Raw genomic sequence first — 26,143 nt, 5'->3', positions numbered from 1 at the left:
TTTGTGTCTGCTGGTTGTGTAACTGCAAGCTAATTCGTTTGTTTAACCCTCATACCTGATTTAAAACAACTTAATTTCTGAAAAGGGACATTTTTGTCCCCTTTTAAAACGACCTAAAAACATCATATATTAATATTTTTTTCTGCTTTTTTTTTCATAGATCTTTTATTCCACTTCAGAACTGAAGTGGAATAACTACCAAGTTTTCAATTTTTATATGATGTAAACACCAATTTCTGTAAAAAAAAAAAAAAAAAAAACCACAGAAACTGCTATATTTTCAATATATAGAATGCAAAGTGGAATTGTTTAAGCAGGGATAATTATGGTCTGGGATATGTCAATGATCAGCAACAACATTGATTTTTAGGGATTTTTAATTATTTTGCTATATCTGTTAAAAAAAAAAAAATCCTTAATTTCTGAAAAGGGACATTTTTGTCCCCTTTTAAAACGACCTAAAAACATCATATATTAATATTTTTTTTCCAGAAATCTTTTATTCCACTTCAGTTCTGATCATAACCACCAAGTTTTCAATTATTTTCAAAAAATTAACCCTTAAGATGCCAATTTGAACTTTTTAGCCCAAATTTTAAGCCTTTAGGTGCCAGTATTTTCAAAATATGGAATGCAAAGTGGAATTATTGAGTCGGGATAATTATGGTCTGGGATAACTGCAAGCTAAATAAAAGTGTATTTGCATGCGTTCATGTGCTAATCTTTGTGTCTGCGTGCATGTGCTTTGTGGGGTCTGTGTTTTATGGTGCTGTCATCCCTGGCTGTGTGCTTTTGTGTGTGTGTGTGTGTGTGTTTCGTGTAGGAATGCGTCCTCTGCATTATGCTGCATGGCAGGGGAAGACCGAGCCGATGAAAATGCTGCTGAAGGCAGGCTCGTCAGTCAATGGCCATTCAGACGAAGGACAGATCCCTCTGCACCTGTCAGCTCAGCATGGACACTATGATGGGGTAACTCTGTCTGTGTGTGGGTGCACTGTGGATGTTTTACTGCCTACAGACATTTTGTGTGTTTTTTGTGAGGTGTGTCTGTAATGTAGGCCTAAGGATGCATGCCTGAAAGGTGGTTGTTACGACACAGGAAATTCAGATGCGCCAGTAAAATTAGTGTGTATGCTTGTGTGTGTGTTACAGTCAGAGATGTTGCTACAACACCAGTCCAACCCGTGTATATCTGACTCAGCTGGGAAAACCCCGCTGGATCTCGCTTGTGAATTTGGACGTGTTGGAGTAAGTACATTTCATAAGGATCGAACACACAATGCACTCTTGTTGTATTTGTCAGATATTGGGTGGCAGGACACGGATGCGGACTCCGGAGGTGTCTGGCAAAACTGGGTTTATTATTCAAAAACAAAGTTAAAAGGCAGATGACAAAAACTAAACTGTGGGACAAAACATGAACATGACTATGACACGAAAAAACAAGACTTGACATGGAAAAAGCACTTATCTGTGGCGTTGGCGTTGGCGTTGGCGTTGGCGTTGGCGTTGGCGTTGGCGTTGGCGTTGGCGTTGGCGTTGGCGTTGGCGTTGGCGTTGGCGTTGGCGTTGGCGTTGGCGTTGGCGTGGCGTAGTGTGGCGGGTGAAAAACAGCAAAAGGATTTCACAAAATGAAAGGGGATACTGGGAACTAAATACTAAACAGAGTGATTGGTGAATGGGTGCAGCTGGGGACAATGACTAACGGGTAACATGAGTGAAACTAATGAACTGACTGAGGGGAAAAACAATGGCAAAACCTAACTAAACATGAACTCAAAAACCAAGACATGAAACAACCTAAAACATGATAAAACATAAAACTAAAAACATGAGGAAAACCCCATGGACGTGACAGTATTGTCCTCTTATTTGACTTGAACTTTTATTTAATCAAATTTCAGGTATAAAATGTTATATTTCCACATTGAATTTACTATAGTTAAGTATTTGATTGACTTCTTACATTACCCCAAATGTTTCAAACAATGTCTCACACTAAAAAAAAAATCAGTTTTATTCAGTTTAATGATGAGTTTCATTTTGGTCCTCTCTACAACCTGCAGTCACTGATGAAATATGATATTTCCAGAACAATCTAAATCAATCCAGGCATTGTAGACGTGCTCAGTCCGTGCAGTCACATATATTTGGGCTGCATGAGGTTATAGATTGATTGTGCGTGAGGGATTTTACATCATATCGGAAATAACAAAAACTTTTGCCTGACAGTTTTTACATATAATCTCCCTGGAAGTCAAACAAACTACTTAAAAATGCACCTCCACTGAGGCTCCCCTCCTTAGCGGAGGAATGAGGCTCACATTTACAGCTTAAGGTGTTTTGAAAAGTAAAGTGCACGGCTCTTTGCAGCATCATAAGTACACAGAGGCAATTTTGCTATTTCTAATCTTACTTCCCAGGTTAGACATAGAGGGTGCGGAGCACATAGAAATCTTTCTACCTGGTTTGGGAAAGACTTGTGGAAATGCTCATGTGAATATATATAAGTAATGCTGTGTGTCTCTGTGTGTGTTTAGGTGGTCCAGCTCCTGCTCAGCAGTAACATGTGTGCAGCCATGCTGGAACCAAAGCCTTCAGATCCCAACGGAGTGTCGCCTCTGCATCTGGCAGCAAAGAACGGACACATAGATGTCATACGGTCTGAGCCACTTCACCTTTCAGTCTTTCTTAATACCTGTTACATCTACCTGTCATCCACACAGTTCTTCTGTCAGTCCACCTGTTTGCCTCATGCAGTTTATTCTTAAAAGGTTATTTTGGTTTATTTCCGTCTGCTGTATGTCTTCTTATTGCGACCCCTGAGGATCTACAGTGGCGTGTAAAGTTTGTGAACAGTGCATATTGGGATGTGTAACCCGAGGGTTCAGCCTTTTAGTAAACAGAAACTAGTGGCCCATCGAGGCCATTTTGCTCACAATGTTAACAGTCTCTATTCGCTATGACTTGCTATCAGAGGTGGGTGGAGCAACCGAAAATTGTACTCAAGTAAAAGTACTGTTACTTCAGAATAATATGACTCAAGTAAAAGTAAAAAGTCGTCATCCAAATAATTAGTAAGAGTAAAAAAGTGCTTGGTGAAAAAACTACTCAAGTACTGAGTAACTGTTGAGTAACGTCTGATTTATTTGTTAACACAAGCATTCAATCAGACAGATAAAAATACTAAATAATCATCTTTAGGCCAATTAGAGTTCATCCAATTGATAAAATAAATTAAAATGAATTAATTAATTACAAAATAGCTTAAATTAAAATAATCCAGGTAAATTCAAGAACTTCAATAAAGAATAAAAGAGACTTAGGAAATGTTTAAAACATATGTAACCCATATGTAACCTAAAAAACAAACATTCACCTATCCATGGGGGAAAAAACGAGTTTAGGAAACTTAGCGCTACATGTTTCCTCAAGTTAGATGTTGAGTTTCTGCTGAAATGTGCGTTTGTTTTGGTTGACACAGAAGACACATAATGTAGCTGCTGTTTCTCACTCTTCGTAAGGTAAACATGCTTTCAGTATGAGGCCTCGTCTGCGTCTTCATTTCCCACCGTTGGTTCTGACATTTTTCATCTGTTTCTTTGTTTGTTTGCTACGACTGCTAATGCTAAAGCTACAGCAGCAGTTTCCATGAGGTTCGCTGTCTCTCAGTGTCGTTCTTTTGTCTTTCTCCATCTCTCTCCCTCCTCTGTTGGGAAAAAAAAGGGGCTGTTTATATATCAAATGCCCATGCATCGCGAAGGTTAAAAGGTAGAGCACCAACGGGGTAACATGCCCACCAGTCAACACTGCATCAAAGGTAGAGCAGACAGCAGCCTGCTGCTCAACACAAAAGCCACTGACTGTGAAAAATTGTTCACATGAATCCACTGCTTTAGTTTCTGTTCTTATCCTGCAGCTGAGTGTGTGAATAACAAAGAAAAAGGCAGATATTTAACATTTGTTTGTAGATGAAAACTTAAGTCACATTAACTCCGTAGGATGGCATTAATAAAACCCCTAAAAGTCTTTTATTTTAAAAACAAATACATGATTCATGGCTAACGCAGATGAATCGTAGCTGTGAGGCTTCACTTGGCCTACTTGGATCTGTGTGAATTTGTCAAAATAGTAATTAGCCCCATATCTATCTCCATCACTCTCCTGGCTGCAGAAGCTCACCCTCAACTCAAACCGTTGTCTTCTCTTCGTCTCCAATCCAAAATCAAAAGTCCAAATGTTGTTCACGATTACCAGTTTTTGTTTGCTCCTCATGAAACCTCGCCTGTTTGAGTCTATGTGTTTGAAAAAAGGGGGGGTCTGGTGCACTGACCCTCTGGCAGGCTGCCTGCTGCTATCAGTGAAAAACAGAAACACCCTGCAGCCAGCTGAAACAAAAAAAGAAAGTTACACTTCAAAATGAATGTCCAAATGCCATTTCTGTTGGACTTCAGCTTGCGTTACTGTCAGTGTTTGTGGGCTTCGTGTTTTTTTTTCTTCAGGACTTTTTGTTTTGAGCTTTTTTGTGCTTTTCTCTCAATGAATAAGCTACATGATAGGTTAATATCAGTGTTTATGTTGTGTTGCAGGTTGCTGATTCAGGCTGGTATAGATATTAACAGGCAGTCCGAGTGTGGCACTGCACTCCATCAGGCTGCCCTCTGTGGGAAGACGGAGGTAGTGCGCCTGCTGCTGGATGTAAGTCGGCCTGCTAAATGTGTTCATAAGCAGCTGTTGTTAATGCTGCCCCATGTTGAGCAAGTTTAAACCTCAGCCGTTGTCATTCACACAGATGAGCTGCATTAGGAAATCTCTTGGACAAATTGGCTTGCAGCGTAAAACTAACAGCGTACTCCTGCCTACTACACTGGAAAAAATCTAAATCCTACCAGATATTTGTCTCATTGAGTATCTCATTACACTTAATATAAGACACAACTGCCTAACAAGTACCATTTCAGCCAGATATAGGGACTTGTTTGAAGACAATACATCTGGAATATCTTGTTAAGTGAAAAAGTCTTGAAAACAAATTGTTTTGAGTCATATTTCACTTTTTTTTCATTTGAAGAGGTTTTTAAGCTAATTTCAAGGTCACTTTTAACTCAAAAGTCCTAAATATCACATCTTATTTCAAGAAATCTGGACAAGCCGATTTTCACTAGTTCCATTGGCAGATTTTTTTGCTTATTTCAAGCAAAAACGTCTTTTATTTGTTGTTTTTTTACTTATTTTTGGAGGGGCATTTTTTCCAGTGTATACAGATGCAGAAAGGTGTTTGTGCTTGACCCTGTAATTGAGCTTGGAAGTTTTCAGAAAAACCTCTGATCCTGTTGTTCCTCAGGTTTGATGTTAATGCTGATGCAGCTCAGGTCACATGGCACTGAAAGGATCGGATTATTGGCTAAATTACAATCAGACTGAGTTATTAAGTGCATGTAGACACCTTAATCTGACTAAGAACTGGATCGGATCGGATTCAGACCCCGAGATAACTGGGTTGAAAGTCACTCTAAACCTGCTTGTAGACGCTGAAGCACGTGGTGAATCAGACTTTGCGTTCTGCGCATGCTCCAGATGTTTTCCCGGGGTCGTGACCCGGAAGTCAAAGGAGACGATATTCCTGTTGTTGTCGCCGTCAGAAAGAAACAAACAACGCGATGGAGAATGCTCCGTTGGGCATCGAGTTTGTGCAACAAGCAGCTCATCACAGACCAAATGTAGAGGGACGTAGCTTCATCTTGCTCTGCGTTCTCCATCTTTCTCCAATGCCTGAGTTTGTTGTTGTTGTTGGTGGTGAAGAGGTCAACAGGAAGTGGCTCTATTAGCAACAGCTGGAATGGGTACAGCACCACCTATCATACCGGGGTATGACACGCTTTGTGCCTCTGATCCCATTCATTCACCGCCAGATATCCAAGGAGAATTACCCTTGCTCAGCTTATTGTAATTTAGCCAATTATCCGATCCTTTCTGTGCCATGTGACCCCACTGAGTGTGAATGTTAGCAGCAGGAAGTTGCACCCCACCTAATCCCTTCCACGCCTTCCAGCTTTACTTGATTTTCTTCTCTGCTTCTTTCCAGAGTGGCATCAGTGCAGGAGTGAGGAACACTCTGAGTCAGACTGCCCTGGACATAGTTAACCAGTTCACCACCACGCAGGCCAGCCGCGAGATCAAACAGTTACTCAGAGGTGAGGTCACAAGCTCAAACGCATGCATAACACACATCTTTGTAGCAGTGGACAATACCACAGCTTTTTGTTCTTCATACGTTAACATTTTGACATGTGCCAGATTAAAATTTTTTAATAATTACATTTTTTTTGTTATCTACAGCAGGAGGTATGCAGAAAGGATGCGATTCTTCAGTAATCAACATTTTGATTCAGATTTTTGCATCACAACTGGTTTAAAAAATAGTTTTCAATGCAGCTCTCATTTAAAAATGTATTCAAGTCAACTGAGTGGAAAGAAAGTAGAAGTAATCTTGGCAGCAGAGTAAAGTGTGTGTGAGTTTTTGTAATTTTTATATCTTAAAAGGTTCCATCAACCGACTGCCAATAAGACCGGCAGGCTAAAGCTTTTAGCTTTCCCCCCAGCTGTGCTGTCTGTCCTCTAAATGCTTCTTCATCAACTACACTGGCGATTTGTTTGGTTTTTGGCTGCTCAGAATGTGCTGAGAGTTCGATAAAAGGGGGTTAGTGTGTCTTGGTCAGCAGATGGAAAATTAACTAGTTCAATCTTGTTCAATGTTGCATTGAGGAGGGTGAACCTGTCAGCACATTAACACAGTGATCATTGCCACAAAGAGGCATATGAGCATATATATACGTATATAAGTATATATATTGGTCCATATATATATTTCGGTCCTGTTGATACTAATGTCCTCACTAAAAACAGTCTCACTACTTGTATTATTGATGTTTTTAAGTGCTGATCAACCCACGCCTGCCTCCCCCCTCTCCGTTCTCTTGTGCTGTAGATGCTTCGGCTGCAATGCAGGTGCGAGCACTGAAGGATTACTGCAACAACTACGACCTGACCAGCCTCAACATCAAAGCTGGAGACATCATCACGGTACAATCATTCAATAACGATAATCCCAAACTAAAGTCTCAACCTCTTGACTGAGGTCAACGTCAACTCTTCCCACAAATCCCACAGCTCAAGTGGGTCAGGTTAAACTTCATAGAAAATATTGTGAGTTTGGGTAGATTAGGGGGGTATTCCACGAAGCTGGCTTAGCGGAAAGCCAGGCTTTTCACGCTACTTCTGGCTAAACTTAGAGAGAGTTCCGTGCCACGAACGTGGCTTATTTGAATGCCCGCTGAGTAACCATGGTAACTTATGCCGCTGAACTAGCCTGGTCCCGGGCAGGCTAAAGTTGAAGCTTAGCTTAGCTGCAACTCAAAGAATGTCCGAACGGCTGAAACGGACTCCGGAAAGAAATGTTCACCAAGAATTCTGCGCTCCCGCAACTCATGTCTTGTCTAAAAAACTAAACAAAAACTGTGGTTATCATATCACCACTTTCACTGTGTCGAAAAATCAATCAGGAGGTGCCAGTGCAACTAAAGAAACGCAACTATACACACGTATTGAACATGAAATTAAATGAGAGAGAACATGGTATTCATTAAAACTAATCAACACGTAACAAACATCCGATCTACACCCATGTAGGACCAGACTCAGAGAAATGGGGGACAGGTAATAATGTTAATGATACAAATTATTAAAAGCTCCTTTCAAAACAGTCAAGGACTGTACAAAGAAGATATTAGATAAAACGCAGGAATTAAAACATCATACCATATTAAAAATACACAGAACGGAGCAATCACTGTAGGTAAGCAAAGTTAAACGGATGGGTTTTGAGCGTGCACATGCACATGCACATGCACATGCACATGCTAAAACAAGGGCACGGATAGAAATGACCTTTAGCCAAATTAAATACAGGTTCATTGCTTAAAGTTCTCAGGCACCATGGCTGACTTCTGACAGCACCATCTTAAATTAATAGTATACTTCATATTTTATACATTTTGTCTTGTGGACAACTTTTCAGGCTCAAGTCTTTTCTTCGTTGAGTCCCTGCAGGTTCTAGTGCCTGAAAGGACTCAGTTTCTCCTGACACAGTGAGGGACCTGTACAGGGACACATATTTCCTTTGATCCTTATTGTTGTGACCTTTGAGTTAGAACTTATTTTCATAATTTAGCATTGACACAGTAGCAGTTTAAGTCAGAGCAAGTGTAAGAAGGCTAAATGGACAGAGATGATTTATAACTTTCCACACGTTAGGTCATGGCACCCCACTGTGAATATAAATGTAAAAAACAAATTTCTAACACTTTGCATGAACCGTACAATAACCGACAAGTTTGAGTTGAAGTTGTGTTGAATTGTTTAATTATTACATGTTTCTCAAGCTGTGGAGAGAAAACAGAATTAAATACGGTTCACAACACAAAATTCTCCTTTATCTGAATTTATACTAATATCCCTCTCCAGTTTCATAATCTCTAGCTTGATCTTTTTTATTTTCAGTTTCTTCCATATCTAGTTTGGTGCTCTCTTTATTGGACAAACGCATTTCTTCAAAGGCTACTTACCACTCTGAAATATTTTCCTGTACTTTACCTTCACCTGCTGCCAGGTACGCTTTTGGCTGTTAAGATTGCTCCTGTTGAGATGTAACAGTGAAAAAATAATATGTGGGTCACACACACAGGATAATATAGTCACAAAGTATGATGATGCGTGTCGATTATTGGGTTATTAATGAAGTGAGCAGGGCCAGTATATTTGTACTGTACATCTCATACAGAGACAACTCAGCATGCTTTATGTAAACAAATTGTAACACAAAGAGGAGAGCATAAACACATGAGGACAGTAAAATAAATGTCTAACAATTGACAATGGTATGAAACTTTCAGAACTTACGCGTTTAGTCTGTCTGCAGTTGTTTGCCATGCCGTTTCTTCGCTTTATTGATCGCAGCTGTAATACCATTTCTGGTGATGACACTTTTAAAATCCTCATACAGCTCCATCAGCATTATTTGTTCAGCTGCCGAAAAAATAACAGCTCTGTCTTGCTCTCCTTTTCTGCCATCTCCGTTTTTCCACCATCCACTCGTCAGGGCTTCTTACGTTCCTCGTGCACTCGCACTTAGCCAGGCTATGTAAGCCTCGCTTGGATTAGCCTCACCGAGATGCAGCTAAAATGTCTTCGAGGAATGACTTGAGGCTTAATAGGGAGATGGCGCTAGTTCAAACGACGCTTTCCGGCTACAGCCTGGCTTTCTTTAGCTACTTTCGTGGAATACCCCCTAGGTTAAAAAGGGAAAAAAAGGGAAAAAAAACAGATATTAAGGTGCCTTTAAAGGTTAAAAAGGGAAAAAAGGGGAAAAAACAGATATTAAGGTGCCTTTAAAGGTTAAAAAGGGAAAAAAAACAGATATTAAGGTGCCTTTAAAAGTTAAAAAGGGAAAAAAAGGGAAAAAAGACTGATATTAAGGTGCCTTTAAAGGTTAAAAAGGGGAAAAAACAGATATTAAGGTGCCTTTAAAGGTTAAAAAGGGGAAAAAACAGATATTAAGGTGCCTTTAAAGGTTAAAAAGGGAAAAAAACAGATATTAAGGTGCCTTTAAAGGTTAAAAAGTTTTAAAAAGGGAAAAAAACTGATATTAAGGTGCCTTTAAAGGTTAAAAAGTTTTAAAAAGGGAAAAAAACTGATATTAAGGTGCCTTTAAAGGTTAAAAAGGGAAAAAAAGGGAAAAATACAGATATTAAGGTGCCTTTAAAGGTTAAAAAGTTTTAAAAAGGCAAAAAAACAGATATTAAGGTGCCTTTAAAGGTTAAAACGTTTTAAAAAGGAAAAAAAACTGATATTAAGGTGCCTTTAAAGGTTAAAAAGTTTTAAAAAGGAAAAAAAGAAAAAGAAAAACTCATTCTGTTTAAGTGAATAGGCAATGCTGTGGGAAGAGAAGGATGAAATGGCATTTATTTCAGTATCAGAAATATCAAATATTAAAGAGAAGATGTTGTGAATCTTTAATTAAGTTATTTGGCAGAGATTACGGATGGTAATAGCTAATCATTTTAAGGCCACACACATCCAGTCACTGTGAAGTATCACATGTTTGACTAATGCAGGGGACAACGCTCATGCTAGCTCTCCAGCTTGATGATTAAATGCAGTAATAGTGGATTGTGGTGGAAACAGCTGTTAGATATTTAAAAGCTGTTTAATGATGATGTAAACCAGGAAAAAGCTCATTCCTTTACACACATTTAACGGAGCATATAGAATAGAAAAATACTTTAACCATCCCCCAATGGGGGAAATTCAAATTAGTCAAGTAGCTCAAAAAATTATTAATATTTACAATGACTGTATATTAACAACAACAATAATAATACCAATTCTAATAAAAATACTACTACTAACTAATAATAATAAATGACTAAATAAAAATAAAATAAAATAAAAAAATCAATCAATCAATTTGAGAAGAACTCAGCAGTCACTGTTAAAAAGCCTTATATACATATAATATAATATATATATATATATATATATATATATATATATATATATATATATATATTTATAAATAATATATTTCACATGACGTGATTTTAATCATTCCATAATTCGAAATCCCTAGTTTGAAACTAGATGCCGCTCTGTATATGTCGGGGTTACCTTTCTGCTTTATTTTCAGGTTTTGGAGCAGCACTCTGATGGCCGATGGAAAGGCTGTATCCATGACAACCGCACCGGAAACGATCGCGTGGGCTACTTCCCCTCTAACATGGTGGAAGTCATCAAGAGGGCAGGTGACCAACCACGACTCAGCTGTGTGTGTGTGTGTGTGTGTGTGATGCTGAATAGCTTCTGCATGTGTGAGTCCAGCAGCTGTCCTGCTGTTTCTGATATGTAGCTTTAGCCAGCGGCAGCTTCATCAGCCTCTTCGGGCGTCCCATCTGTCCCCCCCCCCAGCCTGTCAATCATCTCCATGGATCAAACACACTCCTATACTTGCTGTTTTCTCCTCCCCCTTCCTGTGAAATGTCCGCTCCTCCTGTCGCCCTCTTTAATCGACAACTCTCCCCCAGAAACAAACCCGCTTTCCCAATCCGTGATGCTTTTTGTGTTCACATTGTTTGTTTGCTTTATCACCAGAGTTCACAGTATGTTTTGGTTGATATGAATATATTCCCCGTGGATATATGGATGTATTCTGTTCTCATGTTTTGATTTTAATGGGTTCTTTTTTTTATGCATTTTCAGATTTTTCTGATTAGACTTGTTTTGTTTCCAGTTGACTGATCGGTTGTTGTGTTGTTGTTGTTGTTGTTGTTGTTGTTGTTTTGCACCCCTCCCTCCTCCTGGCATGTGTCCAGGTCACTCCCTGTCCCAGCAGTGCCACACCCTCCTGCTCCGCAGGCCCAACCCCTGTCCCATTGCCTCGGTCAACGGACACTCATACCCCCCATCCCAAGTCCTCCCCCTGCATCTGCCTCCCCCTCCTCCCCTCCACCCCGACACACAGTCCCTCCCTCGCTTCTCCTCATTTGGGTACGTTCCTCTCCCCATCTCTCCTCCTTCTCTATCTTCTCCTCCTCTGTCCACTTCTCCTCCTCCTCTCTCCACTTCTCAGGAGCAGCAAAGTCAGACAGGTACAGACTATAAATCACAGATAAGCATCCTTTTCACAGTCTATAGGCTAGTTTTTGTGCTTGAGTAAAGGATCAGTTCACCCAGATGACCAAAAACTGTTGCCGCACCACTGCAGACGGATTTTTGTTGCTATTTTCATTGAATTAAAATCACTCCACATCAAAGGTATGAAGTAGTGTCTGATATCCACAGATAATTATTCGGATTTTTTTTTTTTATTAGTTTTATTAAGGATGAGGAAAAGAAATTGTGCTGAAACAGATTTCTTATAATCTGAGTGAGGTGAACCTTTAACTAAAATGAAAAATCAATTATGCCATTTTTAAGATAACTGTTCATCTTGTGAGTGATAGATAAGATAGAAAATCACCAGCTTAGAGATGGTACCAATCAAAAAGTGTGGACAGACCTACCCTTTTACTTTAAAGGGACAGTTCGCCTCTTTTGACATGAAGCTGTATGACATCCCATATCAGCAACATCATTTATGAACATCTTCTTACCCCCTGCTGCGTCCTGTGAGCAGAGTTCCAGCCTCGTTTTGGTGTTGATGAAGGTAGTCCGGCTAGTTGGCTGGGGTTTAAAAAATAAAGCGTTTTGCTTCTCAAAACAATATGCGTTCAACAGAGTAATACATTTGCATCACAAAATGGTTCTCCAGGAAAAAGTCAGACCTCACAATCTTTTGGCCCTATTTTCTCTCCCTTCGTATCACTGCCTGCTGTGCAGACCGAAGTGCAGAGCGAGCAGCAAACACCGTAACAGGCCCGGCTGTCAGCAGGCGGCAGCAGGCAGTGATACGAAGGGAGAGAAAATAGGGCCAAGAGATTGTGAGGTCTGACTTTTTCCTGGAGAACCATTTTGTGATGCAAATGTATTACTCTGTTGAACGCATATTGTTTTGAGAAGCAAAACGCTTTATTTTTTAAACCCCAGCCAACTATCCGGACTACCTTCATCAACACTGAAACGAGGCTGGAACTCTGCTCACAGGACGCAGCAGGGGGTAAGAAGATGTTCAGAAATGATGTTGCTGATATGGGATGTTATACAGCTTCATGTCAAAAGAGGCGAACTATCCCTTTAAGTGAGTGGGTGTGTCTGAACTTTTGACCGGCACCTTATATTCTCACATAATTTCTTCGAAACACTGTGAATGTGTTATTAAACTACAGAGGTGAGCACATTCCTATGGAATATCACTCTAATGTCAAATCATTGAAAATTGTATCACCACTCAGTGACTGTGTTATTGTTGATATTTTATTTTATGAATGTTCTTTAAGAAAGATTTCTAAAATACTTTAGAAATCCACTTCAGCAGGAGTGAATGCATCTGTGGTCACTGATAAACACATGCTGGAAAAACCTGTGATCATGGAAACATTTGTGTTAAGCGTTCAGTTAGCCTAGCTGCACGGACAAGATTACAGAACCTGCTCAGTGTTGGATCTTTCATTTGCATCCAGCTGCATCGGCATAGCTCCACGTGGAAAGAAACTGAAAAATCTGATTGTATGTTGAGTATTTTCAGATGGGGAAATGATAAAGGAATGTCTTTGACTACTTCAGTAGCAGTAGTAGTCAGGGCATCCATCAGAGGCCCCCTGAGATGATGCTACAGAAAGTGCTTTTAGCTCTGATTGAATGTCAGACAACTTTGAACAGATATCCTTCCAATAATATCTATGACAGTGTGAGAGACACTAGGAATAAAAACTGTCCTGCTGTCAGCTCAGATGTTTGGTGTGAACCTAACCAGACTATCACAATGAATACGGTGTCAAGACACTCAGTGGGGTCACATGGCCCTGAAAGGATCGGATTATTGGCTAAATTACAATCAGACTGAGTTATTAAGTGCATGTAGACACCTTAATCTGACTAACAACAACTGCCTAACAAGTACCATTTCAGCCAGATATAGGGACTTGTTTGAAGACAATACATCTGGAATATCTTGTTAAATGAAAAAGTCTTGAAAACATCTCGTTTTGAGTCATATTTCACATGAAACAAGCTTTTTTTTTTCATTTGAAGAGGTTTTTAAGCTAATTTCAAGGTCATTTTTAACACAAAAGTCCTAAATATCACATCTTATTTCAAGAAATCTTGACTAGCCGATTTTCACTAGTTCCATTAGCAGATTTTTTTGCTTATTTCAAGCAAAAACGTCTTTTATTTGTTGTTTTTTTACTTATTTTTGGAGGGGCATTTTTTCCAGTGTATACAGATGCAGAAAGGTGTTTATGCTTGACCCTGTAATTGAGCCTGGCAGTTTTCAGCAAAACCTCTGATCCTGTTGTTCCTCAGGTTTGATGTTAATGCAGCTCAGGTCACATGGCACTGAAAGGATCGGATTATTAGCTAAATTACAATCAGACTGAGTTATTAAGTGCATGTAGACACCTTAATCTGACTAAGAATTGGATCGGATCGGATTCAGACCCCGAGATAACTGGGTTGAAAGTCACTCTAAACCTGCTTGTAGACGCTGAAGCACGTCAGGGCTCTAAATTAACTTTTTTAATCACCAACCAACGTGGCTAGTAAGTTTCTGAAGTTACCAGCCAATCAGAATTCCCACTAGCCACAGACAGATGAGAGCCACTGAATTCATTTAATCAATTTATTAACTAAAGCTTTAAATTCATTTTATAGTGAAATTGGGAATGTATATCCAATTAAAATAATTACAATAATTAAACTTATGTGCATACAAAACTTATTCTAACATTTCATTACTCCTCAACCCTCACATACTATTCAGGGTCACATTTTTTGTACATAAAAAAACAACTTTAAAACTGATTTATATTCATGTGAACCCTGAATCTACAAAAATGGAAATATTTAACAACTTTCTAACCATGTTTTAGTGCAGATAATGCACAAAATTAAACACAAAGCTATGTGCAGAGACTAATTATGAGGGGGATACTGTGAAATGCTTAAACATCGTCCGAGCTCTCTGAACTGTCTTCGGACCCATCTAAATCAGTTCCATTTTTCCCTTTTCTCACAAAGTGTGGCCGGTGTTTTTCGCGAGGTTCAATATCATCCTCCTCCCCTCCTTTGGCGGGCAAATCTTTTCTCTTCACGGCTGGCTGTCCCAACCATCGCCACATTTTGTTAGTGTTTGCGTCTGTATTTGTATTTGTACCGGCGTCTATCGTATTTCCAAACCAAGAGTGACCCACGCCCGCTCCCCTAGTACGGCAGCCTCGCCGGATGCGTTCCCATAGAAACTGCGCTCGCGCGTCCCGTGCATAGACTGTATATAATAATTTTGCGTCCCACGAAATAGATGGTAAAGTTTCTCATTTATCATCGGCCAAGCCGGCTAGTGAGTTTATTTTAATACACGCCAAAAATAACTTTCACCCGCATTTGGCGGGTTGGCCTGAAGCACGTGGTGAATCAGACTTTGCGTTCTGCGCATGCTCCAGATGTTTTCCCGGGGTCGTGACCCGGAAGTCAAAGGAGACGATATTCCTGTTGTTGTCGCCGTCAGAAAGAAACAAACAACGCGATGGAGAATGCTCCGTTGGGCATCGAGTTTGTGCAACAAGCAGCTCATCACAGACCAAATGTAGAGGGACGTAGCTTCATCTGGCTCTGCGTTCTCCATCTTTCTCCAATGCCTGAGTTTGTTGTTGTTGTTGGTGGTGAAGAGGTCAACAGGAAGTGGCTCTATTAGCAACAGCTGGAATGGGTACAGCGCCACCTATCATACCGGGGTATGACACGCTTTGTGCCTCTGATCCCATTCATTCACCGCCAGATATCCAAGGAGAATTACCCTCGCTCAGCTCATTCTGATTGTAATTTAGCCAATAATCTGATCCTTTCAGAGCCATGTGACCCCACTGAGTGAAGCACAGAGGTGGAAGTGTGATGACATGAGCCTGCATGTGTGTTTAAGATCCTGAGAAAAAGACCTTAAAGGATGGCAACCTGAATGCCTGAGGGACATACCAAAAACTGTCAGGGAAGATTACTCCCAGTCTCCAGAAGCTTGGCGGAGCGGAGGAATATTCCAGCATTGACGATCCAAAACACACTGAAGTTTCTTCCAATCCAATTTTATTTATAAAGCACTTTACAACAGCCTCAGTTGACCAAAGTGCTGTACAGAAAAATAAAAACAAAAAATTAAACAAATAAAATACAAGAATAAATTAAAAGACATAAAACAGCAATATAATTTAAAACAATAATAATAAATAAAAATAAATATTTATACATTCAACATCTCACATCGTGTTGAAAGCCAAGGAGAAGAGATGTGTTTTAGATAGGATTTAAAAACAGCCCGAGAAATCCAGTGGAACATCTTTTGGTTGTTTTGAAGAAGCGTAGTAATGCAGGGAGCCGCTAAAAAAGTATCTTTTTAGGGAATTTAACCAAAACTGAACTAAACCTCTAAAGCTCTGAAATTACCCCAAAAAAAAGTGTTTGTCTGTCATGAAAGCTGTGCACGTGTGCATCTATTCTGCTGAGATGTTACTGAGCGGTGATACACTTTTGATATTGACATTTAAGTCATTCTGAACGGTAGTGCATCCAGATAAAGTACTGATTTTCTGAACATGGGGGTTTATTTGTATAGTTTTACCACTTTGAAGGCCTGCACCCATTATAAGTGACATGTCTATTGATGATTAGGTGAGTGAGTGTAACTGTGAGTCTGTGAGTTTGACGCTGTTCATTTAACACTTAAACATATTTATGTATGAGACTAATTATCGGCTGAATTTGTGATATTCAGAACTTTCCTTTAAAAGTACTTTTAACTTAAATAGTGGCAGTAACAAATGTGTGTGCGTGTGCATGTGTGTGTGTGTGTCAGGCTCTCGGACTGCAGAGCTGAGTCCTCAAGGCTCTCCCACTTTGGGGCATCAGAGTAGCACCAGTGAGGACATATGGGTGCTGCGCAAACCGCTCGCAGGTAACTCACCAGGGAGCTTTTGGGCAAACAGTTAAGAAAATGCTTTTGCATTTGAGCAGTGCTCCATGTGTAAGTGTGAGCTCTTTGTGCAGGTGGCGACCGCAGTGGCAGTGTGGGCAGCCTCGGCAGCGTTCGGTCAACGAGCAGCGTGCAGAGCTCTGGAAACACGCACGTTCTGACCACGCCTGCACCCAGTCCTCACCCGGCTCCCACGCCAGGGGTCAACACCCACGGCCTGAACGCGCCGGGCCTCCACGCACAAGCGGAGGGCGTCAAGGTGAGACACTCCCTGCGTTGATTTCGTCGTGTCGGTGCTGTAACTTTACAGAACAACAGTCATTTATGGGAAACTGCAAAGCGTTTTCAGGAAATAAACCAAATAAACCACAAGTGTGTTTCCTGCTATGTTCGTTCTTCCGTCGGAGAGATCAACAGCACCTTTTCTTTAACTCTAAACCTGATGCAGACGGATTCTGCTTCAGCGCCTTCACTGATTTGACCCGTGTTAGTCATTTCTTATTTGTTTGCTCATCACTACAGTATTGGCAGAGGTGGGTAGAGCAGCCAAAAATTGTACTCAAGTAAAAGTACTGTTACTTCAGAATAAAATGACTCAAGTGAAAGTAAAAAGTAGTCATCCAAATAATTACTTGAGTAAGAGTAAAAAAGTGCTCGGTGAAAAAACTACTCGAGTACTGAGTAACTGTTGAGTAACGTCTGATTTATTTGTTAACACAAGCATTCAATCAGACAGACAAAAATACTAAATAATCATCTTTAGGCAAATTAGAGTTCATCCAATTGATAAAATAAATCAAAATGAATTAATTAATTACAAAATATCTTAAATTAAAATAATCCAGGTAAATTCAATAAAAAATAAAAGAGACTTAGGAAATGTTTAAAACATATGTAACCCATATGTAACCTAAAAAACAAACATTCACCTATCCATGGGGGAAAAAACGAGTTTAGGAAACTTAGCGCTACATGTTTCCTCAAGTTAGATGTTGAGTTTCTGCTGAAATGTGCGTTTGTTTTGGTTGACACAGAAGACACATAATGTAGCTGCTGTTTCTCACTCTTTGTAAGGTAAACATGCTTTCAGTATGAGGCCTCGTCTGCGTCTTCATTTCCCACCGTTGGTTCTGACATTTTTCATCTGTTTCTTTGTTTGTTTGCTACGACTGCTAATGCTAAAGCTAACCCGTCCCGCCGCTGAGATCGAGTATGGTCACGTGACCAGACTGCACGGCTGCGTCTGATTGGTGGAACACAGTCAGGTGGTAGAGCCTTTGGCGGAAGTCTCTCTCTCTGTCAGAATAAAACATTAAAATGAGGCGTACGCGGGGGGATAAAAATAATGAGGCGTAGAATACCAAAGAGGTAAGAAGAAAAGTAACCAGCTCATTGTAGCCTAATGTAGCGGAGTAAGAGGACAGTTTCTGCTGCACACATCTACTCAAGGAAAAGTAAAAAGTATAGAGATTTAAAACTACTCCTAAAAGTATAATTTTAATAATAACAGGTCAGCATGGGCTGGATTATAGGTAGACAAATCTTAGTCAAACACACTAAAATCCTTATGCAGATTGAGCTTTTTAAAGCCACGTGACGCCCAGAATAAACTCAGATAAGTGGAAGAGGAAGTGTTCTGTTTGCATCGCAGGATCAAAATGGAGCCATTTCTTCCCCTGATCATCATTGGGAATGTGAGATTACTGGTAAATGAAACGGACAAGCTTGGACTGCTGACAAGGACACAGCTGGATTACAAGAAATGCAATATCATGTGTTTAATGGAGACATGGCTCTCTAACCAGCTTTCAGATCTAAAACTAAACTAAGACTTTAGATCGAGCGGCAAAAGCAAAGGAGGAGGAATTGCAGTGCTTGTTGAAAAAAAGAAAAGTAAAAAAGATTTGCAGACATATCACTGAGAAGACACGTTGAACTGTTGACCTGCCAACACTGCCTATGACGTCATCGTCTCAGTTGTTGCCAGGATACAAACACAAACATCCTGACGCATCCAGAGGGATCTCTGGAGATTTAAACCACATGTTTCTACCACACATTTTCTCTGCCACAGTTTAACAACTGATTTCTATTTACCTTTCTTAGCTTAACTTATTCTAAATTCAATTTCATCCCCTGAATATGAAGAACGATGTGTCGTTGTGTCTTCTCTGTGTAAACTGAGTTCCAAAGTACCTCTAGGATTTAAATGCCTGTGCTTAAATGCTTCTTCATGTGCCTTTTTATGTGTTTTTGGGGTTTTAGCTCCTGGCCACTGTGCTGTCTCAGTCGGTAAAAGCCAAGGAGCATCTCTTGGAGCAGTCGCAGTCTGTTGAGCAGTCAACAGGTAAGCATACTCTGTCTTCAAAAGACATAATGTCTCTACGTTTAAAATCCATTTGAAAAACTAGAAAATTTCTGAAGAAATTTTGATGGGTGCCAATCTACTGCCCGCCCTATCAACAAACCCTTTAGTTTAGTTGAAGTGGAGAGTCTCCTGTCACATTTAAACTTTGAATGAGGTCTCTGTGATGTCGTATGGCTGAGTTATGAGAACTCCAAAATAGGGCCGTTTTTGTGCCTTCTCTTTCTCTCTTTATGACCTTGACTTTTGCCTGGAACAAACCCTATAAAGTTGAGAGTCTCTTGTCACATATAAACTTTGAATGAGGGTTATGAGGCCTCAAAATGCCCTCATTTAGTGCTTTTCAACGCATTTTCCCATTGACAATTTTCCCCAAAGAGTACAGAAATACCTACATTTTGAGGTAGAATTCCTCCAGGTGTAAGAGACATTGTGGATTTTAGAGAATTTTGAGCCTGTTGTCATTAATGTGGATTTCCCTGTGTTTCTAATGGAGAGGGACTGTGTGCTTTCATTCATTAAAAAATTATACTTTGCACAAAAGTGACACCAATTAAAGATAATCAAGGTGGCATTCACAAGTAGAACTCCCCTGAGGCTTGTATGGATCTCTTTGTTTCCTCGTCCCACTTTTATTCAGCCTGGCCCTCTGTAGACTACCCACCTGTCTGCGTTTATGTATTTTAGTTCTTCAAGTTGTACTCTGTTAAAGGGATAGTTTGCCTCTTTTGACATGAAGCTGTATGACATCCCATATCAGCAACATCATTTCTGAACATCTTCTTACCCCCTGCTGCGTCCTGTGAGCAGAGTTCCAGCCTCGTTTTGGTGTTGATGAAGGTAGTCCGGCTAGTTGGCTGGGGTTTAAAAAATAAAGCGTTTTGCTTCTCACAACAATATGCGTTCAACAGAGTAATACATTTGCATCACAAAATGGTTCTCCAGGAAAAAGTCAGACCTCACAATCGCTTGGTGCTATTTTCTTTCCCTTCAAAAGAGACGAACTATCCCTTTAATGAAAGTTGTTTGAACACTTCTTCTCTTCTTTGGATGGATCAGAAATCTGTGCATTTTCGGCTTTAACTGCAGTGATACAGATTTTACTAAACTGTGTTACCCTGAGCAGCAGTAAGCACCATAAATGTGGAGATACATAAATCCAAATGCTATAGAGGGTCCAGGTTAGGGCAGTATGATAAGTGGTCTTCTATAACTCATATAATGCTTTCTAAATAATGCTTTCTTTTCTTTTCAGTTTAATTTTGGAAGGTTTTACCATTCTATTGAAACTTTTACATTTTTTTTTTTACAAGTTTATTACTGCATAACTGTAAGCAGCTACACTCTTGTTATTGGGATGCTTCCAACGTGTCTGTAAAGTTTGTTAGATTTAACCACGTGTTCATGCATGTATGTTGTGTAAAAGTCTTGGGTATCACACTTCAAAGCTCCAGTGTTTGCATTGGACTTGAATGAATGGACTCTGTGACGGCCTGCTTTGGCACCTCGTCTTCAAAGCTCAGTTCAACCCTCAGAAATCTGGGAGTGACCTTTGACCTTTGACCTGAGGTCGGACAAACAAATTAACAATGTCGTCAGGACTAGTTTTTTCCAGCTGCGTCTCCTGGCCAAAGTTAAAGGCTGTGTTCGAAACCGCCTACTACATACTACATATTTGTAAACGACATACTCATCGATCAGACAGTATGCAGAGCGTTTACCCACAATGCATCCTGCTCCTGCCCGAGCCGAAATCAGCCGGCCTGAAAAGCTGATTTCGCTTAAGCTATAAACTCTGTAAATATATAACTTTAGCAACATTTGAAACATTTTCAGGCGAGAAAGTAGTCATTTAGATCCCCAACGTGTTGAAAATCTGACAAAATACCGGCTATTTACAATTTTGTTCCCACGAATTCGGCGCGACTAAAGCTAGCCGCTGTGAGCAACGCACTTCCGGTTATGCCGTTTTGACTGCTCTCGTCCCGTTAACGGAATTTGACCGTTCAAATGGCGATGGGCGACGTCACGTTACGTTGCATCTTGGGTAGTTTGAGTGTGACAAGTAACCTCATGATGAATACTCAACATTTCGGCGAATCTAATATGCATCTAGTGTACATCCGGGAACTTAAAAAAGTATGACTAGTAGGAATAGTAGGAGAAGTAGGCGGTTTCGAACACAGCCAAAATGTTTTTAAGTCGTCATGACCTTGAGAAAGCCATCCATGCCCTAATAAGTTCAAGGTCAGACTATTGTAATGCTCTTTATGTCGGCGTCTCCCAGTCTTCTCTCAGCCGCCTTCAGCTGGTGCAGAACGCTGCTGCCCGTCTTTTAACCAACACCAACAGACGTGTGCACATCACTCCTGTTCTTAACTCCCTCCATCGGCTTCCTGTCCTTTATAGAACTGATTTTAAACTTTTAATGTTTGTTTTTAAAGCTCTTAACGGCCTCGCCCCGTCGTATTTATCTGAGCTTTTAACAGTCCTGCTAGAGCTCTGAGGTCAACAGATCAGTTTCTGCTGGAAGTGCCCAGGTCAGAATACAAACCCTGGGGTGAGCGAGCCTTTTCCCAAAGCTGCCCCCAGGCTCTGGAATAAGCCCCCCGTCCAGCTGCGTCTTATTTCTGACCTGGGCCTCTTCAAATATAGGCTAAAAACCTACTTATTTAGGATGGCTTTTAATACCCAGCAGTATGATGACACTTTAATCTTATTCGATTTTGTTGTATTTTGTTGCTTTCACTGTTCTTTTATTGTTTTTACTTCTTCTTCTCTTTATTTATTACCTGCTGTAAAGCACTTTGGTACACCGTAAGGATTGTCTGTAAAGGGCTGTATAATTAAAGTACATTTACATTTATATTTGTTTCATACAGCATCAAACAACTACGGCCCCACCTTAAAAAATTATTGTATTTGTACTTTGGGTGCCCCAACAAATATAATTTTTGTTAAGCTGAGACTGAAATGAAGAAAACAAGCGATGAACAAACTTCAGATTCATGTCCACTGACGTTTAAAATGTTTAATCTAATTAATCACATGATTTCCCTGATTAATCACGCTTAATAACATTTGTACGCAGAATCCAAAAATGGATCCAAAAGTAGCGTATAGCTTTTAGCATTTAGTTTTATTTTAAATGTGCTGCCATATGAATGAAAGTGCCATAACATTTGTTGTGCAAACACACTTTTAACATCAGCATCTTTCTGTAGTTTTTATGTAGAAGCCTCGCTCCACTGTCTGTTTCCTTGAATGACTTGCTGCTATCAGTTGTGTGTTTTGCCTTTAAGTGATATTTTAGACTGGAACTACTACGCTGAGAAGACAATTCAACTTGGCAGAGTTTACAGATGACTTTGGTTCTGTCGACTCCGCCGTCTGGAAGAACTTTAAAATGAAAATGGCCGAGTAAAAGTTCCGTACCCTTCTCCATGTTTGGTGGATCCGCCGATTACTTTCTTTTCCTGTTCCACAGCAGACAGCAGCAGACTTTTACAGAATAAAAGCCTGTGAGTAACAGACTTTTACAAAATAAAATGAATAATAAAACATGCGTTAATGCGCGATTAAATATTTATCGGTGTTAAATAATAACGAGTTAACTTGCCCAGCCCTACTTGAAACACTAAAAACTGGTTAAAAAGGTACTGTATAAGTTATTTATAGAGATGAAAGGCTTTTGGTCTCTATAAATAACTTATACATAACTTTAGTCCAGACTAAACATGGAGAAGCAGCATTTAGCTGTTATGCTGCAAACAAGTGGAACAAACTGCCAGTGGAGATTAAACTTTCACCAAATGGAGACATTTTTAAATCCAGGTTAAAAACATTTCTGTTCTCATGTGTCTATGCATGAAATCTGCACGATATATTTGAACTTATCTGGACTGTTGCTTGTTTTTAAATTCATTTAAATGATTTTATTTGTTTCTCTTTATATTCTTTAATGTATTTTTAATGCTTCTTCCACTCCCTGCTGCAATGCTTTTATTTTATGTGAAGCACTTTGAATTGTTTGTACATGAAATGTGCTATATAAATAAATTTTATTTGATTTGATTTATAAAGGCTTGTAGAATTAAATCTGAACATTTTCCCCCTCTTTGTCTCCGTTTCCTCACAGGTTCCTCGAGCTGCACGGTTCACACACAGCGGTCGTTTGAGCGGAAGACAGAGGAGGATGATGGGAAAGTGAGTTTTGGATGACAGGTTGCTGTTTTTTTGGTTGTTTTTTTTTTGTTCTCAACCAGTGCTCTGGTTTGGGAAAAAAAAAAAAAACATCTTAGAGGGACGGGGTTCAGCTGGTCTAGTGAGCTTCCTGTTGTCACCCTGACGACAGCCATGAGTGTGTCACCATGGAGACAGGCAGAGTGACAGACACATCGAGGAGTCAGTTGCTGTTTTGCCTTCTGCCCCTACACCCGCCCCCCCCCCCCCCTGCCTTCACACCACACTGAGACACCCACATGCTGCCGCTCTGCTCGAGAACTGCCCCGTGAAGTTGAGGGTTAAATACCCTGCGTGTGTTCTAGAACCAAACAGATGCTCTATTCTGGTATCAAACTGGTTGCCAGGCAACAGTGGTGTTCAGTCAGAGTAGTTGTTGTTGTCGTAGTGAGTCCTCGTTAGTCGATCTCCTCAGTCATTCACAGAATAATGTTTGTATGTCAGTGGTTTAAGGTCTAACAGTGAATTATAAACATTATTACTTAGCCGTAGATTTAATTTTGAGATCTCCACCTCAGGGATTTCAGCTGCTGTTAACTACAATACAGGTGAATGGAACCTGATTTATTTACTATCCCTCTTTACCTTCTTTATTAAAAGTGTTTGTTTTAATAAAAAGATAAGCACACATGCAAAAAGAAAGCACACCCTCTTACTAAAGTTTTATGTATCAGGACATGATGAGAACTGAATAAATAAATCATCTGGTCTTTACCAGGTCTCAGAATGAGTGAAATACAACCTGTGGTGGAAAAAATAACACAACATATTACACTGTGTTATTATTTATTAGCACAAAGACAAAATACAAAAGCACCATTTGATGAACTAAGTGCGACCCATAACTAAATTGCTAGTAGAACCACAGCAATAACTCGAATAGATTGTTCTCTGTTGGATGTTAACAGTCTCGTTGTGGAGGACATTTATCCCACATTGCTTCATTCATTGGGTTCTTCAGGCTGTTCTTCAGCTCTTTTAAGGGCCCACCACAACAGTTCAATCGGGTTCAGGTCCTGACTTTGACTGGTTCATTGTATCACTTTGATTATTTTTCTTCTTCTGGCCGTTTGTTTGCAGATCTGCTGCTGTGTTTGGGATCATTGGGCCTCACGCAAGAACATTTTCGTAATTTTATTCTAAATTTCTCTCACTTTTTTCGTACGAAGGTCTCGTGCGAACACGCCACGTCAGATTCAACAAACGCTCTTAACTTCGGAAAAAGTGTGTAAACAACCTGCGTAAATGATCAATTCCACGCGTGCATATTTAAGTCCACGTGCACGAGGATAGTAGATTTGCATACTCGACGCCCAAAATAATACCATATAAGGAAACACTTCCTCCCTCCTAAGCCAGGAAGTGCTGAGTTTTGAGTCATGAGAATGGCATCAAGGCGCAGTTCTGCTTCCAGAGATCCAAAAAGGAAAATCCAAGAAGCCAAGAAATGGGAAGTTATTACGAGTGCTGTTAATTGTCACCTGTAGTACGTAATGTCACCGAAATAAAAAAGAAATGGTTTGATATGAAAATGGCTTAAAAAACTAAAACGTCTCGCCATGGCCAGGCGCTCGATGACTGCAACTGAAGCCGTGCAATCAGTTGTTGCCTCATCATGATGGTCTTTGATGGGGTGGTCCATGGTACCACACCTTCTGGTCTGCCTGGGCTGGTTCAGGTAATAGGAAACCCTCGTTCTTGGCAATATTGTGCAAATCTGGCATGCCTTCTCTGGGCTACAGAGCAGTTTGCTTCAAAGTAATTAAATAAACAATCCATTAGTCAAGCAAACTTGATTGTAATAACAGCGGACTATTTTAGGAAACTCCTACGACAGCTCTGGGTACCTCGTAAATTCTGTTTGTACCTGAAAGAAAACGTAAAATACGAAAAAATTGGTGAATGCGCAAATTCTCTTAAATCACTCGTACGGACGACTTAAGAACAGAACTTAAAGGCGGGGTAGGGGATCTTTTTCTGGAACATTTTTTTACATATTGCTTGAAATACTCTTCACACCCCCATTGCAACCAATTAATTAAAAGTTTTGACACAAATATGAAAAGTTTTAGTGGCCTCTAGAACGTACAATCTAGGAAAAACAGTATCCAATCATTGTGAACGGACCGTTCACAATGATTGGATACTGATGCCGTCTATCAAACTGCAATCTGCTCCTCCCTCCCCCTCCTTCTCTCTGTGCACGTACCCTGCTCCGTTAACGTCCAGAAGCTTGGCAGGAAGCTAAACTAGAGCCAGCTTGGCTAGCACCTAGCATTATTAAACGTATAGTTAGCATAAACTAAATACTAAATACGGCAACGATCGATGCTTGCTGTCAGAACAGCGCTCGTGCACCTTCGTGCTCGTGCGCGTTCATGTACTCTAGAGGCGTGCCTTCGGGGGAAAAGTGAAGAAAAGGGTTGGGACTTTTTACCTGTGTATTTTCAAAATGCAGCTTCGCTGGACTCAAAATCCAGGATCTCCTACCCTACCTTTAAGAATCTGTGCGTACTAACGGTTGTTGCATGAGCCAGTTTCAGCCCAGCTTTAGCTGTCGGACTTTGGTATCCAGAGGAGTTCATGGTGGACTCAATGGCTGCAAGGTGCCCAGGTCCTGTGGCTGCAGAACCAGCCCAGATCATCAGCCCTCCACCACCGTGCTTGACAGCTGATATGCTGTGTTTGGTTTCCTCCAAACGTGCTGCTGTGCATTATGAGCAAACCTGGAAAGGACCAGATTTATTTTTTTTATTCTCTTTTTCACATGATAGCAGTTCAAATAACCAACATTAGCTCTCTCCTTATCTCCCTACCAATTTTGTTGGCTTATAGAATGTTTTTGCCACTTTTTAGGAGGGCAT

General features: G+C 40.2%; 1 protein-coding gene across 4 annotated transcripts in view; it reads left to right on the top strand.

Annotated features, from left to right (window-relative positions):
- Window positions 1-26,143, top strand: part of LOC142378229 (uncharacterized) — a 60,879-nt gene that overhangs the window by 18,029 nt on the left and 16,707 nt on the right. For 3 of the 4 annotated variants that reach the window (XM_075462503.1, XM_075462502.1, XM_075462501.1), the window contains exons 4-15: window positions 824-969; window positions 1,153-1,248; window positions 2,541-2,662; window positions 4,590-4,698; window positions 6,086-6,194; window positions 6,989-7,083; window positions 10,745-10,859; window positions 11,427-11,702; window positions 16,556-16,654; window positions 16,747-16,931; window positions 18,938-19,019; window positions 23,176-23,243. In XM_075462503.1, the coding sequence (XP_075318618.1) occupies window positions 824-969; window positions 1,153-1,248; window positions 2,541-2,662; window positions 4,590-4,698; window positions 6,086-6,194; window positions 6,989-7,083; window positions 10,745-10,859; window positions 11,427-11,702; window positions 16,556-16,654; window positions 16,747-16,931; window positions 18,938-19,019; window positions 23,176-23,243 (1,502 nt within the window). The remainder of the gene's footprint in view (window positions 1-823; window positions 970-1,152; window positions 1,249-2,540; window positions 2,663-4,589; window positions 4,699-6,085; window positions 6,195-6,988; window positions 7,084-10,744; window positions 10,860-11,426; window positions 11,703-16,555; window positions 16,655-16,746; window positions 16,932-18,937; window positions 19,020-23,175; window positions 23,244-26,143) is intronic. The other variant, XM_075462504.1, reaches the window with a different exon arrangement.

The sequence above is a fragment of the Odontesthes bonariensis genome, chromosome 4 (assembly GCF_027942865.1).
Source record: "Odontesthes bonariensis isolate fOdoBon6 chromosome 4, fOdoBon6.hap1, whole genome shotgun sequence".
Taxonomy (NCBI): domain Eukaryota; kingdom Metazoa; phylum Chordata; class Actinopteri; order Atheriniformes; family Atherinopsidae; genus Odontesthes; species Odontesthes bonariensis.
Note: the sequence above shows the minus strand (reverse complement) of the source record. Positions and strands in the feature narration are given on the sequence as shown.